A 19020-nucleotide genomic window follows, 5' to 3' on the forward strand; every position below is an offset into this window, starting at 1 on the left:
AGCCAGAGCAGGCAATGCAGCGAAAGGGTACAAAATTTACCATGTATCTGATCATGCTTTTTCAACACTTGCCATCATAGAGTTCTCAGCAAATGTACAATCCATAGAGAATCAAAAAAATGCGTTACATTGTGTTCTTTTTCCTCCTGAGCAAAGTGTATGCATGTATTTCCAGGGCAAGATCAAATAATTGTATTCACCCAGCCAACAGGTTCTTTTTTTTTTAATGGTTGCCGATAACCATTTAAACAAAAGGAACGTTTTCCCTATAAAATGTTTCAGAAGTTCCAACATCAAATTACAAGAATCTGCAAATACAAATCAGTGAGGCATTCTCTCTACAAAACAATCTTTTAAATATTAGAAAAATTTCCAGAAGGTCACAGAAGCTAAAAGTAACATGGTACGTATGGGTTACTAGCACAGCTTCACGGGAGTGCAAAAATGCACTCATTTCACCTCTTACAGTGCACACGCCCAGTGCTCCTGGCCTTACTGTAAGAACCAGAAAATAAAATGGAAAGTAAAGCTGCAAAATACAAACAACATTATAAACAGATACCATACATCCTCATTCAAACCCAATACATGTACGACAAAGTGCCTCTTTTAGTACCCTTTAAAAAGACATCCACCCGGCTCTGAAGCTGGGCACAAGCTGAAAGGTATTCAATCATGATCTGGACTTTAAGCAAAGCTGCAGTTGGAAGGAAGGTTCAGTCGCATGGTGTTCATCCATCCACCCCCACACCCCCCTCCTCCTCTCCCACCCTATTACACGGAACTATCATAGGCTTACAATGGGAATACACGGGGCAGGGGGATGGGGTTGGGTTGCAGAGACCACAAACTCTCTCCTTGCTCCTCCTTTTCCAAGCTGGGACTCGAAAACCTATTCACACTTCCTGTAGCATGAATCAACATATTTCTTTCCAATCCCCGAATTTGTAATTATTCCTTAATTCTGGTGTGCAAAGAAATTACAAACAAAAAGTCTCACCGTGTGTGTGATGCAAAGAAAAGTGCTAAGCTTGTATTTGTTAGAGATATTGCAGTACTGTAGTGTTCCAAACCCAAGTCGGCTATGCATGTGACCCGACTTCAGCAGCTCTGCGCTGCCTCTCTTGAAGGTACTCCGGTACTGAAACCTTTCAACTCTACAATTCAAAAGAAGGATGAAACAGTCTATTAAAACCTCACAATAGGCTTTGCATTTGGTTTCGTGACAAGAGTTAAATGTCCATTCCATTCAGAAGTGACAAAACAGAATGTGAAATTACAAAGCTACTTGCAGTCTTCTGCTGCAAGGATCTAGAACATCAAGATTAACTTCCACCAATATAGTGACGCTTCAATCAAATCGGATTGACGGCCTAAAATGGTACAAAATACTTAGCCTCTGCAGTTTACATCCCCCATAAGTTAAACACTATAAGGAAAGGACTACACATGCAGAAAGAGTAGTCAGAAAGTGTGTTGGGAAAAATCAGAGTCCTTTGCAATATTGAAGGGCACTGGGCAATGGGAGCACATTTCATCCTTCTGTCTGAAAATGAACGAGCAATTGCTGTGGTGCAGACTTCTCAATAACTCCGAAATCTTCTTAGTAATGTGAACATTCACAAATACCAAAACCTCCCTTAAAAACATTCCTTTGTATTTACAAGCTGCAACATCACAAAATACTCGTCACCAAGTTGAAGACAAGTTCTGGCCTGTCCCACTGTCAGACTCATCTCTTGCCCAAATGGAGCGCCTGGGAACTAGACTTGGGGGAAATATCGAAGAATAGATGGCTTCAATGCGTGCCATGAAACCACTGACTTTTCTGTTCTCCTCGAGTCGTGAAACAAAAAAAAATTGTACACGGGATCAGGTAAATGAGGCAGAAACCGAAGTTCACGATAATCATATTTAAAAAAAAAAAAATTCAAAGCTTCTGTCTGGCAATGCAAGTATGAATGACCTGATAAACCAAACATAGTTTTAAATACCGAGTGACTTCACTCTCAACACACTACTTTGATTTTGTGTGCCTAAACCTCTGATCCCAAAATTTATTCCACGCCATGCTAGAGAATTTGCATGTCAGTTTTTTTTTTTTTTTTTTTTAAATGGTCCTGAACGTTGCTCATTAGCACAAAGATGGAAGGTAATTTCTGAATAATTTGTTACTGGGATTGTTCCAGCGAAAAACCACCACAAAATCTTTATTTGGTCCATTCTTACTTGCATCACTAGTGGTTTTCAAGGAGCTGAAAGCAATTCAGGAAAGCTCAGAAAATTCGTTCCACGAAACTGACTGGACAATGATGGCTGGATCACATCAGATTTTAGCATGTCTGCTTCTGCCATTTTGTCTCTCAAACAGTGCTGGTAGTGGGCACGAGGGCTCATCTTTAGGCCCCTGATAATTTCCAGTACTGCCTGGAAGATCAACGCAGAACACTTCAGTCAGAGTCCGAGTCAGAGGACTCTTCAGACGAAGAACTACTGCTGCTGTCGGACTGGTTTTCATCTCCCTCTTCATCCTCCTCTTCGTCTGCATTCTAGGAAGTAAGCATGGAAACGTTCAGTATGCAATGGTTTACGAGTGGACTTCCTACCGTTAAAGCTAAACATTAGTGGGGACGAGGAATGGTGGAGAAAGGGGCTAAGGGAAGTTTGCTACCAAGGGACAAAATATCAAAGACATTTTTGCAATTTCCAAGTTAAATACAAGTTCATTTATGTGAAGAATTGATGACGTCCTTTGTTATAATCCATTGAAAAATGATAAAAAGCAACTTTGTAAAACAGGTACAGAAAATGTAAAATTAAGTTATTAACCGTCCAATAAACCACAATGGGTTTTCCAACAACACACATAATCCAAGACAGCATTTAAAAAATCAAGCTGTACAGTTTTCTCTAATTCACGCACTGTAGTCTCAAGTCAATGTTGACATTGTGCGACATGTGCTGCATAACCTTATGATTGCAAGTTTGGCAGTTCAATTCTATGTATGGAAATTTATTGGCAAATACAAATAACTAAAAGTTAGTACTTAGGCTGATACAAAGTATGATTTCTATCACCAGCAGCCACACCAGGTTTGGAACTTAACTGGTTATTAACAAACATTAGATAAATGGAGCAAATTTGGAGCATGGAGCACCTTGTTTACATATCTGTTGTACTGCTGCTGCAAGTAAGAATTTTATCGTTCCATTTCCGGACATATGACAATAAAACACAAAGACTTTGGGAGATGGATTTTGCATTCTATTTGCCTTCATCCACATGTTTAATTCCTGTGAGAATGTGTCCTGCATTTGTGTAACTCTCTCTATTACTCATGATTCCTCTGACATAGATGTCAGTTTCCCTACACATATGCTGTGGTGACAGTGATTAGGGCAGCACAGTGGCGCAGCGGTAGAGCTGTTGCCTTCAAGCGCTAGAGACCCAGGTTCAATCCCGACCACTGGTGCTGTATGGTGTCTGTACATTCTCCCTGTGACAGCGTGTGTTTTCTCCGGGTGCTCCGGTTTCCTCCCACACTCCAAACACGTCCAGAATTGTAGGTTAATTTCCTTCGGTAAAAATTATAAATTGTCCCGAGTGTGTAAGATAGTGCTAGTGTACGGGGCGATTGCTGGACAGCGTGGACTCGATGGGCGGAAGAGCCTGTTTCCACTTTGTATCTCTTAAGTGTCTTTAAGCTACTATGTCAGATTCTGGTGATATCCACCTCTTCAAGTTTTAATCAATTTGAGGTGAATCCCAACAATCTACCCATTCAATTTAATAGTTCAATTCAAAAGGAGAATAGTTCAATTTACCCCGTCCGCATCATCCTCTTCACTCTCCTCATCACTGTCAGAGCCCGAGGAATCATCAGAATCTGAAGAATTGGCTTTCTCTTCATCATCCTCGTCATCATCGTCATCATCATCGTCATCATCAGAATCGTCCGTTTCCTGCAACAACCAATATCAACAGAATATATACACGTCAATCCTTTAAATCTCACGCTCCACATTATCACACTTTATAGACCAGTTTGAAAGTCCAGTGTTGATTTTTGTTGAGTGGGGGAAAAAAAAATCCATGCTCAGATGAAGAAACATTTCCAAGTAACTAAGATGAAAAATAATTGCTGAACTATGTTGCACTAACTAAACACAAGATGAACTGCCACCTGTCCAAGTGTTATGAAGTCAGGGAAACGCAACTGTCAATGTTACTTAATTAGATAGCCTTGCAAAATGAGAATGCTAGTTCGCTCTGGTCATTTTAACCGAGCCCAGCACCGCACAGTGGCGTAGCAGTAGAGTTGTTGCTTTACAGCGCCAGAGACCCCAGTTAGATCCTGACTACGGGTTCTGTCTGTACAGAATTTGTACGTTTTCCCTGTGACGGCGTAGTCCTCCAACATCCCAAAGGTTTGTAGGTTAATTGGCTTTGGTAAAGATTGTTAACTGTCCTCAGTGTGTAGGGCAGTAGTATTGTGTGGGGTGATAGCTGGTCAACACGGACTCAGTGGCTGAAGGGCCTGACTCTTTGCTGTATCTCTAAAGTCTAAGATATGGAGAGGCAAATGAATGAGACCCTTCTGCTATTTCAGCTGATTAGCAGCAACTTATTTTGACATTTTCTTGTCCAATGCAGTGCCACACAGCGTTTAGCAATCAAGGCAGGGAAGAACACCACAGGAACAGTTAATCTTGGGGAGGTTTATGCAAATGATCAGGGAGAGTGATCGTCACAATCCTACTGGGTAGTTGAGTGATGTTTCCTGGGAATTTGTAACGGATTACAGCTTTTCATCACAAATGTTTGGAATGTTGGTGCTACATGTACATACTAATTGAATAGATAACGTAGGAAGATACAAAGGGACCAATTTATTTTCGGGACATCCGGGTATAAATCTAAATAGAGTTGAAATAAAGGATTCAACATAACCAAGTGGCCCAACAGGTTTAAGAGATGGGGTTTAAATCAATTTGAAGAATGTGTTCAGTAGTGGCCGAAAACAAGTGGGTTCGGTGGACAATATAGTTGAGAATTTTCTAATAGCATACTTGGCAACTCTTTAAGGCAAAAATCGAGTTTTTGCAATTCCAAAAGCAATGCAATTATAAACACTTTGTTAATAGAAAAACAACATTCCAATTTAAAGCCTCGTGTTAAGCGAACACTAAGGCACCTCCCAGAAGCCGCAGCTAGCAGAGCAGCTGGAAATGTTCTAAATTCAGATGTAAACCTATACAACCAGACACCAATGATCTTACACATTATCTGTCAAGATGAAGCTTGCAATTAAACAGGGCCATTAAATTAGCCGCTAGCTGGGGAGCGCACACCAATACAAGGTAAGATGTGGCTTTAGTGACCTCTCCATGCAATAACCACCATCAATAAATTCAGTCCATTTGATACTGAAGAATAGGAATATTAATGCCAGAAAAACGGCAAATTACGTGAAGATGCAAGGAACTGTAGATGCTCCAGCACTTTGCTTTTTTTTGGTAAACAAGCATCTACGGATCCTTGGAAAGTATTTAGCAGTTTTTCTGGCATTAAAATTCCCATTCCGCAGTAATAAACTAACTGAATTTACAGTTGAAGAATTGATGGGGGTCATTGATGGAGAGGTCACTAAATCAGCATCTTACCTTGTATTGGTGTGCGCTCCCATGTTAGCAGCAAATATTATTTCTTTGATTTTGAATAAAGAAGGGTCCTGACCCAAAATGTCACCCATCCATGTTCTCCAGTTGCCTGACCTGCTGAGTTACTCCTCATGAAATTTTACTTTATTGTATTGTATTTATAAACCAAGATTACACTCTGGACAGGTTTTGTTTCGGGTCAGGACCCCTTTTCAGACAAAATTCATGCATAATAAGTGCAAAATATCCGATATACATTTTGCTTATGATATCCCCAATTTTCATGATCAGTTGTATGCAACCTTTAAGGAAGTGGAGCATACAAACTGTTGGAAGAACTCCGCGGATCAGGCAGCAGCTGAGAGGGGAAATGGACAGATGAAGTTTTGGGTCAGGACTCTTTCACAGTCAGAATGTTCATTCCCTCCACAGATGCCGAGTTCCTCCAGGTATTGTTTTTTTTAAATTCATGAATCATGAATCGACTTTCCTGCATCTCTAAACAAAGTTACAGTTGCTTTTGCACCCAACAAATATCACACTTCAAAGCTAACATTTACCATCAACATGTTTTGGCACTAGGATATCGTAGAAACTAGAAACTGCAGATGCTAATTTCCAAATAAAGACACAACGTGATGGAGAAGCCCAATGGATCAGGCAGCATCTCTGGAGAACATGGATAGGTGACATCTCAGGTCAGGACCCTTCTTCAGACCGATTATAGAGAAGGGTCCTGGTACATTATCAAATCCCGAACATTGTAATAAGCCTACTGTCAAGTCAAAATGTTATAAACACTTACACTTGCATTCTGTGCTGGTATTGCAATTTTCATTTTGGGATTTGGAGTGGATACTTTTGCAGTACCTCTGCGTTTCTGTCAATGACACAAGTTCAAACATAGTTAAAAGAATCAACGATCAGTATTAATAAATAATTTCCTACTGCCCGCCCCTCATTCAGATCGAACAATCATTAGTATAAACGGAAACACAAACCCTACACTCCACCCCTGTATAGTTCAGACTTAAATACAATGTACCTCAACAATTTCCTTGTAATTAGGACATGTTAGTTCACAGGCTGCAAAATGCAGCACTCTTAGTTTATGACAAAAAACAAGCCAGTAGAAAATAAAAACAGAACTAAATACAAATTTCCCCTGATAAACATTTTTAAAGAAAATAAGTCTTAAGTTTGTGAAATGGGATTGCTTACATTTGAAGTGTACTCCTTGTATGCAGCTCTCTCTTGGGGCGATATGCTCTGAGGAAATAAAGCAATATCTAGGATCAAATATTATACTATCCAGTTCAAAACAAAAATGCCTTCTCGAAGTGGCTTCAAAGCCCACAATGCCAGACTCCGCTTTCTTATGATGCATTTGCAATCCATTAAACATCAGATAATGAGCATCAGTGAGTCCATTTAGAAGCCTGTTAATTCAATTTTAAAAAGCAGAGTAAGAGCAGAGGCACCAAAACATTACTGAGTTATCAGCATCGTCAAATGGCAGAGATTGGGTGAAAGAATATTGCTGGGCTGAAGGCATACGTACACGGTCTATGCTGAGAAAGTGAGAACCAAATTCCCAATTGATAATTTTCCAATATGGTAAACTAGGACTGATCACTATTCAATGCAAATTCTGGAAAAATGTCATTGCCCTTCAGTCAAAGAAGCACCCCCTTCACTTTATTCCTGCCATTCCTCTTAAAGATAGCGGAGTCAGGGGATTTCGGGAGAAGGCAGGAACGGAGTACTGATTGGGGATGATCAGCCATGATCACATTCAGGGCCGGCCTTAAACCGATTGGAACGATTACTCCCAATTGGGCCCTGCGCCGAAGGGGCCCCCGCGCTAGAGTAATCTACCCCGGGTGGAGGGGGGGAGAGGGGGGGAGAGAGAGAGTAGAGGGGTGGGGGGGGAAGAAAGGGGTGGGGAGGGGGAAAATGGAGAAAGGGGGGAGGGGGAAGGGGTGGGGGGGGGGAAGTTCGTTCAAGGGGAAGGGGCAGCGGAGGGGGAGGAACCCCTCCAGGGGGAACCATGGGGTGGGAGGGGGAAGAAATGAAGAAAGGGGGGGGGAGGGGGGCTCCAGGGGGAAGAAAAAGGGGTGGGAGGGGGGGGAGGACAGGGGTGGGGGAATGGACAGGGGGGGATCGTTCCAAGGGTTCCGGGGCAGCGCTCCCACCCCTCCAGTCACCATGCTTCATGCACACAGCCCTGGCTCCACCCCTCTCTCTCCCCGGGGAGACACGGTGAAATACAGGGATCGCCGGGCCAGGGGTTGGAGCAACGTTTACAAACATTGGCCTCAGCTCACACCCGTCCGCCCGGACCCCCAGCATCCGCTTCCGCCGCCGGCCCTCTCCCTCCCTTCCCCCCCCCTCCTTCCTATCTCTTTTCCCTTCTATCCTTCGCTCCACCCCTTCTGTCTCTCCTTCACCCCTCCTTTGACACACACACACACACACACCCACACACTTAAGTCAGGATGGGGAAGACTACCCAAAGAGTAGGATGGGGCTGAAGCCCAAAATTTCATGCCTGGACTGGTTTTTCGCCAGTGGTTATTGATTTCCCAGGATATATTTTATTACATTTTTCATTTCACACTCGACCATTAAGTCGCATGCACTTTTTGAGCGCATATTTTGATTACTTTCCATTCTACCATAGAGATATAAAGTCTATAATAACTTTAATAATATTTCTATTATTCTACAGACCTTGGTTGGGAACCTGGGGCTCACCAAAATTGTTCCCAATTGGGCCCCGCACCTCCTAAGGCCGGCCCTGATCACATTGAATGGAGGTGCTGGCTCGAAGGGCCGAATGGCCTACTCCTGCACCTATTGTCATCACTCTGCTATTCACTAGGTGACCATTTTCACTGTTTTCTGCATCCTTTCCAAATTATTCAAAGAGTGCAGCACAGTGGTGCAGCTGGTAGAGCTACTGCCTTGCAGCACCAGAGACCCAGGTTCAATCCTGACCTCGGGTGTTCTCTGTGTGGAGTTTGCGCGTTTTCTGCCGTGTCTGCATGGGTGTCCTCCAGGTGCTCTGGTTTCCTCTCACAACCCAAAGACGTATCTCTATGAATTGCCCCATGTATAATAGAAGTGGATGAGAATGTGGGATAAAAGGACTAGTGTGAACTGGTTGGTGTGGACTTGATGGGCTGAAGGGCCTATTTACATGTGGCATCTCAAACCTAAACCATATATTAATATTCTGATGAATGCAGACCAACTTCAGCCATAGTGTGCAAGAGGGAGAGAGATAGCTTGATGAAGCAACCAACTAGACAGATCTGTTCACTACCTGATCTATTGGTGGTTAGAAAATACATCAGCAACTGAAAGGGCAAAATATAATTCAACCATGCCAACTGCAACACTCTCCACATTTGAGCTGCAGACTGGAAAGTCATGCTACCTTAAGCCAGGCCTCGAGAATTATTTTGTATTGACATTGTTGTTCTTCTGCCATCTTCTTGTAACGGTCCTTTTGAGCCTGAGAGACCTTCCGCCATCTTTTCCCAATCTCCACCATCCGGTCTTTGAGATTCAAGTGGTTCAGTTCACCGCCTGTCAGTAATTCCTGGGAAAATTTCTGATAGCCATTCCTGAAACACAGAAATAATAATTCATTATATTAAATTTCCTCGGGCACCAAGTGCTAAAATAGATTTGACTTAATGAATATTTAGGATAAATTTTAACTTTACAAAATGTATTACAATCCACTTCTTTACAGGCACTCAGAAATATAAAAAATAGGTGCAGGAGTAGGCCATTCGGCCCTTCGAGCCAGCACCTTTCAATATGATCATGGCTGATCATCCGGAATCAGTACCATTCTTGCTTTCCCCCCCCAAGCAGCAACACATACTACAAAGTTCACAGAGTACACATACATCAGTCCCCCCCCTCCCCCCCCCGGCAATGTTTTGATCCTTTAACGCTTTAGAAAAATAAAGTGGGCATTGCTAGAAATTTCACTGGTCTTGCCCCAATGACAGTTGGGGCGGCACAGTGGGGCAGTGGTAGATTTGCAGCCTTACAGCGGCAGAGACCCGGGTTCGATCCTAAGGCGCTGTCTGTATGGAGTTTGCATGTTCCCCCTGGGACCACGAGATGAGATTTTTTTCCTGTATCGTTACTCTGTCCGTACTGTGGCCTAACATTGCAGAATTGGCAGCCTGGAGACCGGCCGTCGCTCCAAGCCGCGGGAGTCTGCGGCACTTTAATATCGCGAAGCTTGCCATCCCTTTGCCGGGGATCGAAGCTCCAACCGCGGGGACTTTAGCATCGCGAAGCCTGCGGTCTGTGGTAAGAAGAGTCCGACTCGGGAGCTCCACGCCACTCCATAACTTTTATTTTACGTGGCTGTGTATCTTGGTGCTTTTCATTTAGTATGGCTGTCTGGTAACTCAAATTTCACTGAACCTTAATTGGTACATGTGACAATAAACTGACTGATGCCTTGACCATGAACGGCAATACTTACATTGGTGGTTTTTTAGGTTCTCCCTCAAATTTGATTTTCCTGTTCACGTTTGTTGCTGGTGCTCGTATTTCACTTAGTTCTTTCTGAAAGAGAATGTTCACAAAACAGAATTCAACAACAGAATTTCTAGGCATTTTTGAAGCGAAAAGCAGAACACATTGACCTTTTTCATATGTAGGCCACTGTTCAAAAGATTTTCCACTTTCTTTATTACCACAATATCTAGGCAATCTTAATCCCAACAGTAGTGGCACGTGTAATAAAGTGACTGTCATATCAATGGCATTCCCTACTGAAAAATTCTGTATTCTTTTTATGCACTTTTTTTTAGTTGAAAATATGGCGTGCAGAATGAAGATAAAACACAATGTATGTAAAATTCACTTGAATTAAAAATTAATTGCTTCCTTATCTGTTAACACTTGAGTGTAAATGATGGCCATTTCCTATACAATTGGCTTTGTCATGGGCTGATCCCACGCACTGGGCTGCATACTTTCAGGTCACAAATAATGGTAATCACACTTACACTTTATTTGGTTTGCATCCTTGCAATCTTAGTTTTACCACATTATTATAAAACTCCCTGAAACACCAAGGGATTGGCATCTCTGGTGGCCACAAGTGAGCAGTCTCCATTTTCCTGAGATCACTGAGTCACGCATTTGAGTTTCATTGGCATTAATTTTGATGGCAGCAAGAGTAAAATTAAAGATTACCGGTAATTCATTAAATAAAGTTCCTTTGAAGCGTTGCTTCTACACCTCTGGCCAACAAATGGGTTCTCCGACAAGCAAAATAAAATCACCACACAATAAGCCCCTGCGATTGTGGTCAAATTACCATACTGTCATTGGCTACTCCATTAACTGACCAAAAGTACAGTCGTTTTCAATCAACCCAATGATGATAGGATTGGATAGGGAGGGAAGCACAATGATAATCTATGAATGAACACAATCTAAATTGTGAAGTTTTTACTATAAAGATTTACAAAATGTATCAACAAGTAAATCAATGATGTTCAAAGAGAAACAATGATCAACATAAAGCATGAGATTGGTTCAAAAATAGAAATGGTATAGTGGTCAGTGTTATATGGTCTTTGATACCAATGACAATAATTCTCATTGATTCCCATTGTTGTTATACCCTCAGTCCTTTAAGTGTCACTGAGGCTGTTTGATCAGACATTTTCTATATATGTCCCATTACATATACATCCCATTAGAAGATATTTTGTTCTGGTACCATTCAATTTCCAGTAATGTGAAGTACTTACTTACTGAATTAAGAACCTTTGCAAATCACAACAAATGTAGATAGGTTATGTTGATGACACAACTGAAGTGCTTTCCAATCTCTCAAAGAGAGTCCAAATTTTTTTTCTTAATTCTGTGTTCACGATATATTAAAAAGCATCATGAACATTTCCTCAAAATTATCAAAAGCACTCAAGGGCAGCAATCGCTGCTTTCCAAAACTGCATCCAAACGATCCATGCCCCAGATGCAGCACCACTTAGGCACATTGCCGCCCATGCAGCCAAGAACTGGGCAGAGGCAAAATGGAGTTGAGAGTCAATGCCCATGTGGAACTGGATTGAGATTGGTCAGAAGGGTTGCTGCTGAAGACGTTTGGAGCACACGGCAAGTGCTACATTTTTCACCCTGCAATTAAAATGGCTGCCAAGAGACAAATACTGCCGGACTACTCTGATGCAGCAAAGAAGGGTTACTACCAACTAGGGCAGCGCTGTGATAAACCCGAGCAGAAACACAAGTTTGGCAGGTTGTTTCTCACTGTGAACCAGCTGTTCAATGAACAGCAGGTAATTAATTCCCTAAATTAGCCAGGAGCCTGTTGCTTTAGCATCGAACTTGGTTTAAGGAGGAACAGAGAGGAGTGTACCTCATATCGCTTTTGATCCTCAGCCGCCTTTTTAATCCACATTAATTTCTCCTTTTTCTCCATCGCACTCCAAGTTGCCTCCATCGCTTTTATAGCCTTAATGCGATCATTCTAAAAAAAAAGCAAAAGACACACCATGAAGCCCAGCATTTTTTTGCAACGTCAAGACATGGTTCAGATCACAATCAATCTGACAGCATGCGCTTTTAAATGCACTCGCATTGCTTCAAAAACCTCCATTCTCTGGGAGTACGGGTTAAATAAGTCCCAAAAGAACTCTGGGCATAACTGGTGTGTCTATTAAGAAATGAGGGCAAAACAGTGGCCCTCAAGAACAGTGCTGAAGTTGAAGAGTTACATGCACTGTGCAAAGTGCACATCAACAGCACTATAAACTGCACAGACAGTAAACAGATCGTACGAATCACCAAGATGTCAAGATCAACCATGCCACTGCACTGATATCTCAATTTCCTCGTATGCGGAAAGGGAAGACTTAAACGTTAGTCCATAGTCTTCAAGGCCACTGATTCAATTTGAAGAAAGAAAATGCTCAAGAAACAAGCAGTCACATTTTAAAGTGGCCACAAATGTGAAGCGTTTTGATAGATTTAGGGGATTATCCACCCTGAACATGGTGTCAAAACTTGGAAGACTTCAGTGCAGCAGCTGAATTCTCCACGAGGAGTTTTAGACCCAGAATTGAACTCGAGGAACAGAAAAGCATGGATGCCAGGAAGCACGAGTCAGCCAACATTTCCATCAGGGTGGTGAGAGTGTTGCAAGGTCAGGCTCATCAGCAATAACATTTTTAATAATGCAAAACATTATTGATAGATAAATCTGGCTGGAGGGAAAATACGTGGTGTGGTCAGTAATCTAAGCCAGAAATGTCACATCTATGCGCCACATTAACCTGACATGTGCAAATTGTCTTTGCCAGTGCCATTCAAAGCTGAGAGTTCTGGTTAGATGCTAATTTGTTTTGGGACCAATTTTGCTCTTCAGAAAATGAATTTTTTACTAATCAGTGCAAAATAGTTCATGCTGAAGTCTATAAAGTACTGCTAATTTAGTATACGAAATGTTTAAGAAGGAACTGCAGATGCTGGAAAAATCGAAGGTAGATAAAAATGCTGGAGAAACTCAGCGGGTGAGGCAGCATCTATGGAGCGAAGCAATATGTGACGTTTCAGGTCGAGACCCTTCTTCAGACTGATGTTGAGCTGGTGGGGGTGGGAAGAAGAAAGGAAGAGGCGGAGACAGTGGGCTGTGGGAGAGCTGGGAAGGGGAGGGGAAGAGGGAGAAAGCAAGGACAACCTGAAAATGGAGAAGTCAATGTTCATACTGCAGGGGTGTAAACTATCCAAGCGAAATAGGAGGTCCCGAAACGTCACCTATCCCAACATCAGTCTGAAGCAAGGAGCAAGATGTTCTGCTCCTGCAAATTCCAATGGACTGACGCAATGGAGCGTGACTTCCGCCATTTCAGTAACTCAGACCCGACTTCAGCCATGCCTCTCGCAGTGTGATTTATATATATATATATATATATATATATATATATATATGTGTGTGTGTGTGTGTGTGTTTGTGTGTGTGTGTGTGTGTATGTGTGTATATGTGTGTGTGTGTGTGTGTGTGTGTGTGTGTGTGTATATATATATATACACATATACATACACACATACACACACGCACATGCTCACACACATGTGTATATATACATATATATAAATAGATATAGATATATATATATATATATAACACACACAAACCTGAGCCTCGAAGTTCTAACTCTTATATATATATTCATTATATATGCATATATGTGTGACATACATACATAAATAAATATAACACATATTCTCTTGTTTCTTTCCTGCGATCTCTAATTATTTGTTGAGCAACCTTTTTCTTTCTTTCATTTATTTATTCAACCTATCTCAACCTATCTCTCTTTCTCTCCCTACAAAATCCTAATATTGTGAATAAAATATTAATGAACACAAAGGCTGGCGGGATAGGATCAAGGGCTTGGTTTAGTCCGGGGTCGGCAACCTTTTTTTGCATATCATAACTATCGTAACTTTTAAGAAACATTTAGACAGGTACATGGATCGGACAGGTATGGAGTAGTCATAAGTTTACAACATGATGGTAGCCTGAAATTTGGCAAAATTGTCTGCAATTTGGTAATCACACGCTGAGAAGCTTTGATACAAAAAAATGGGAATAGATAACATTGCACTCAATAAATTTGTAAACGTATTGACATTAAGGTGTAGGAAAGAACTGCAGATGCTGGTTTAAACCGAAGATAGGCACGAAAAGCTGGAGCAATTCAGCGGGTCAGACAGCATCTCTGGAGAAAAGGAACAAGCGATGTTTCGGGTCGAGACCCTTCTGACCCGCTGAGTTACTCCAGCTTTTTGTGTCTATCCTTGACATTAAGATACATCATCGTGAAGATCGAAGAACTGCCCTGAGTTATGTCTGATCCAGCGTACAGAGGATTTGAGGTTTTGTTAGGGTCGCAGGTAATCCTTTAGTAAGGAAAATCCGTCAACCCTCTGCATGATTTGTTCGGCTTAAAACCCCAGATAAAATATTCAAGGGGGGGTGGGGGTGTAATGTACAGGAGATGAATTGCAGAGGTGCCTCCAAAGTAATTCCAATAGCTTTAATTACCACAGTCTGTTTTTACTATTGTTAGAGTGCTTATACATTAAAAAAAAAGAATTAAAGTGTGGAACTGCTGCATTTATGAAGAACCCTGCTTGTAGATGGCGCCGCGATGACAGAAGCCAGTTATGGAAATGTCGCAGAAGATTACCCATCAGCTGCTAAGGCTTTTTCGCGGAGTGAACCATCTTGCTCTGCTCTAAGATCTTAGGTCTGAAGAAGTGTCTTGACTCAAAACGTCACCTATTCCTTCGCTCCATAAATGCTGCCTCACCCGCTGAGTTTCTCCAGCATTTTTATCTACCTGCTAATTTAGTATATGTCAGCATAAACATTGAAGCAACTCTTTGAGAAAATCTCATTCAGCGTTCATTTTAGAATAAGATTTACACCACTGGGTTAACATTTGTCTAGAGTAAGGAGGCAGCACTGTGGTGCAGTGGTAGAGTTGCTGCCTTACAGCGGCAGAGACCTGGGTTCGATCCGGACTACGGGTGCTGTACAGAGATTGTACAGTCTCCCTGCGACCGCGTGGGGTTTCTCCGACTGCTCTGGTTTCCTCCCACGTTCCAAAAATGTGCAGGTTTTTAGATTAATTGGCTACTGTAAATTGTCACTTGTAGGATAGAATTAGCGTACAGGTGTTCGCTGGTCGATGGGCCAAAGGCCAGTTTCCACCCTGTATCTCTAATACAGAGAAGTAAAAAATCTAAAAAGAACTGTGGCACAGTGGCGCAGCCGTAGAGTTGCTGCCTTACAGCGCCGGACACCCGGGTTCGATCTCAACTATGGGTGCTGTCTGTACGGAGTATGTATGTTCTCCCCATGGGTTTTCTCCTAGATCTTCGGTTTTCTCCCACTCTAAAGACGTACAGGTATGTAGGTTAATTGGCTTGGTGTATGTGTAAATTGTCCCTAGTGTGTGTAAGATAGTGTTAGTGTGCGGGGATCACTGATCCCGGTGGGCCGAAAGGCTTTTTTCCGCGCTGTATCTCTAGACTAAGCTAAAATTTACAGACAGTGACTGAATGAACAAGCCACAGCTGAAACTAAAGGCTCCCATGAAATTGACCAGTTCTCCAGGTGAATTCTCAAGAATGTCACAAATGTTGAGCCTTTGACTGCACAGCAGACACAACAGCACGACTCAAATCAACATATCCAGGCTGGAAACAATTTAATTCTTCAATGCGAAGGCGAATATTCACAAGGAAGTGCCATGGGTGTTAGATACACCAAAAAGATAGACGAACTACGCTCCAGTATTGACAGGTTCAGGATATAGATGGTGAAAATCACTCCATCAGCAATTCAGACCGAGAATCTAGCAATGGAAGGCTCAAACTGAACTTTCATTTTCAAAATATTAAAGGGATATTTGAGCAAAGGTATTAGCCATTCATCACTTTCCAGCGCTTCAATCCTGGATCAGTCCATAAAGGATGCTTTTAAACAAAGTAAACAATTCCAAGGCGGATAGGGCTGTACTGGAATTATTTATGGCATTCCGTTAATGCAATGACATGATTTCAACTCTTTTTACAACCTCAAATTAACGCTCGAGGAAGACCAAATGTGGCTTACCTTTTAAATGGTCAAGGAAATTGGCTCAATTGGTCCAAGGTTTCCCCCAAGTCATTCCCAAATTGTTGTTGGCACTCCAAGAAACAGAACTGGCTCACTTTTTATTAACTATATAAGAGAGTGCACAGTAGAATCGAAAATTTCCTTCTGTTAAATTAATAACTACGCTTGACCTTGCTACCACTGCAGCAAGTTTCTTCATAATAACTTTATCCAAACTTTTTTCCCCCCCGTACAGAAAACATTTTGGGGGTGGGAGGCGATAGAGGTCCTTTGGATGAGTGTGCATTGCATTCCTGCTGTCCCTGTGTGCACTGCACACCAGACTGAACAGGAGAATCCAGGAGAAAGCGTGCTACCAATGCACTGACATTGCTACCATTTAGCTAGATGACTCGGGCAGAGCTGAAATGTGGAGCTCTGACATGGTGAAAACCGTAAAATGTGCCAAATGAATTGCGATATTTATTGCTAATGCGTGTACTAGGAACAAGTATAAACAAGGAAGAATCAAGCACTAAGATGGTTTGTCAAAATAAGGACAAGAACTTTCTTCCAAGGAAAAAGTGCAGCCCAACAAGACATGATAATCCAAGGGTCATTCTCGATGGCTACGAGATTCATTCATCATTTGCTTGATGCAGATGTAAAGTTAATCAAAGAAAATCAAATTCAAAGGTAAATTGTGTTAAAGCACCAGAACAATTGGCCACCCGTAACTTTGGATTAAATATGGTCTGATCTGGGGTTTTGGGGGGGACGAGGGGGGGGGGGGGGGGGGGGGGGGGGGGGGGGGGGGGGGGGGGGGATTAGTTGGGTTGTTGATATCATTAGGGAAGCAGAAAGAGCAGCCATTTTAGAGGATTCAAAGTTGTGGATGGAGCTGCTCTGATTATTATGCCCAATAAAGCTAGCGGAGCCACTTTGAAATAACCTACTCACATCAGCCAGCAAGAGACTCCTTGCATGTTAGAGCACAAACATGCTGAAGGGTCCCACCAGGATCTATAAATCTGCCAGGTTTGGCAAGTGGTCTCATTCCGCATCCATTTACAAAGTAGTCTCCTCCTCTCTTTCAACTACCCCGGTGCATACCCTGTACTTGGCCAGGTAATCGCCAATGACATTCTGCTGCCAGATCTCTTCTGCAGTCTTGGGTGGCTCTGGCAGTTTCCCACGGATAGCAGTGCCTTTTCCTTTGCCAAAACCCTGCCTTTTCTGCTCCGAGTCGGCTTTTGCCGCTGCCTCCAGGCGACGGTACTTTTCCTGTTGCAGCAAAAACATCATTAGGTCCTTTAAAAATGTTGACCCTTCCATTTAACACACAGAAAAACAAAACGTATTGCAATCAATTCACAGTTCAGACAGCTACGTGTCGCTGGGTTATTAACCTCGTGTGGTACCATTTCATCAAATTCCACTTTAACATAAAACATTGCAATGTCCTTCAGAGAAGCATTACCAAAGATATTCACACTCAACCACCTTGGGTTGACTCCTCTATGGGTCCAACCATGTCGTATTCTCCTTTCATGGACTTTCATTTCTGTGACAGCCAGCGGAATATTACTGCCCCAAATGCGCAAGATATAAAGCTTAGTTCTTACATTGCTTCACTTTCCATTGAGTGCACAAACTCAAGAGATAATAGCCAAACAGTGAATCTTGAATATCTTCAAGGAGGATGGGCATTGATAACATTTAATATTCGTTACTCAAAAATGATAAAAATCCTGGAAACATCTTTGTAATGAGGCCAATTGGAATCGTACATTAGTAGAATCGTGTCAAGATTGAACCACCAAATGCAAATACCCACACAGTCGAAATACCAACTCTCCAATGAAGATGATGTCAAGAATTCCTCTGTTTAAAATACGTCATCTTCCCCAATCTCAGTAATAATGAATACAATGAAATAAAGGAAAAGCTTGGACTTAACGCCATCTTATGAACGATTAGTTCAAGAAGCTTTCAAGAAGCTGACAAGCTGACCAAGTTAAGAAAAATAGTGCACATTACCTTCTATTTAATCATTTTCCAAATACAAAAGCAAGTTCTGATGGATTACAACTTGCTAAAAATAGATTCTACACCCCACAACCCAAATGCTTGTTTTTCACTGCCAAAAGCTGTTCAATTACAAACTCATACAAACATCTGAAGTAGCAGCACGTTCATTAAATTGCTGTTGCCAGGGAAGGAAAGCAATACAGGCTGGTGGTGTTTGAGCAAAAACAAGGGACTGGTGGGGGTGGGGTCAAGGGAAAAAAAAAAAAAAAATCATACCACAAGTAAAGAGGAAGAAGCCTCGATATAATATTGCCTTAAATTGTGGAAGTGATCTTCGGATGTTTTGTCAGTCAGAAAACATCTCTGGAAACAGGTATCTCCTGACCATTAGTCATAGGAACAGAATGAGGCCATTCAGCCCATTTAGTCTGATCCACCATTCGATCATGGCCAATCTATTTTTCCCTCCCAACCCTGTTCTCCTGCCTTCTCCCCCTAACCTTTGACTTCCTCTGTGTGGAAAATGAAAGCCGAGAGCACTCTGGGTGTGAGGAAACATTAGTTGGCAAAATCAAACGCTGAGAGTGAGAAAAGCAGGATTACAAATTTTCAAGTGAGATAGATAATAGAAGTGGCTTACATCCCTGCCG

At 42.1% G+C, this 19020-nt stretch overlaps 1 protein-coding gene across 9 annotated transcripts in view; it reads right to left on the minus strand.

Moving 5' to 3' along the window:
• Nucleotides 1-208: 208 nt before the first annotated feature.
• ubtf (upstream binding transcription factor) overlaps nucleotides 209-19020 on the minus strand; it is a 48297-nt gene continuing 29485 nt past the window's right edge. For 5 of the 9 annotated variants that reach the window (XM_055657314.1, XM_055657309.1, XM_055657312.1 and 2 more), the window contains 8 exons: nucleotides 17453-17623; nucleotides 12089-12199; nucleotides 10178-10260; nucleotides 9104-9293; nucleotides 6883-6930; nucleotides 6467-6541; nucleotides 3826-3963; nucleotides 209-2549 (listed from right to left, as the gene is read on the minus strand). In XM_055657314.1, coding sequence (XP_055513289.1) covers nucleotides 2451-2549; nucleotides 3826-3963; nucleotides 6467-6541; nucleotides 6883-6930; nucleotides 9104-9293; nucleotides 10178-10260; nucleotides 12089-12199; nucleotides 17453-17623 — 915 coding nt within the window. In that variant the 3' untranslated portion in view covers nucleotides 209-2450. The remainder of the gene's footprint in view (nucleotides 2550-3825; nucleotides 3964-6466; nucleotides 6542-6882; nucleotides 6931-9103; nucleotides 9294-10177; nucleotides 10261-12088; nucleotides 12200-17452; nucleotides 17624-19020) is intronic. The other 4 variants (XM_055657317.1, XM_055657315.1, XM_055657316.1 and 1 more) reach the window with 3 other exon arrangements.

This window comes from Leucoraja erinacea, chromosome 27 (assembly GCF_028641065.1).
Source record: "Leucoraja erinacea ecotype New England chromosome 27, Leri_hhj_1, whole genome shotgun sequence".
NCBI classification, from domain to species: domain Eukaryota; kingdom Metazoa; phylum Chordata; class Chondrichthyes; order Rajiformes; family Rajidae; genus Leucoraja; species Leucoraja erinaceus.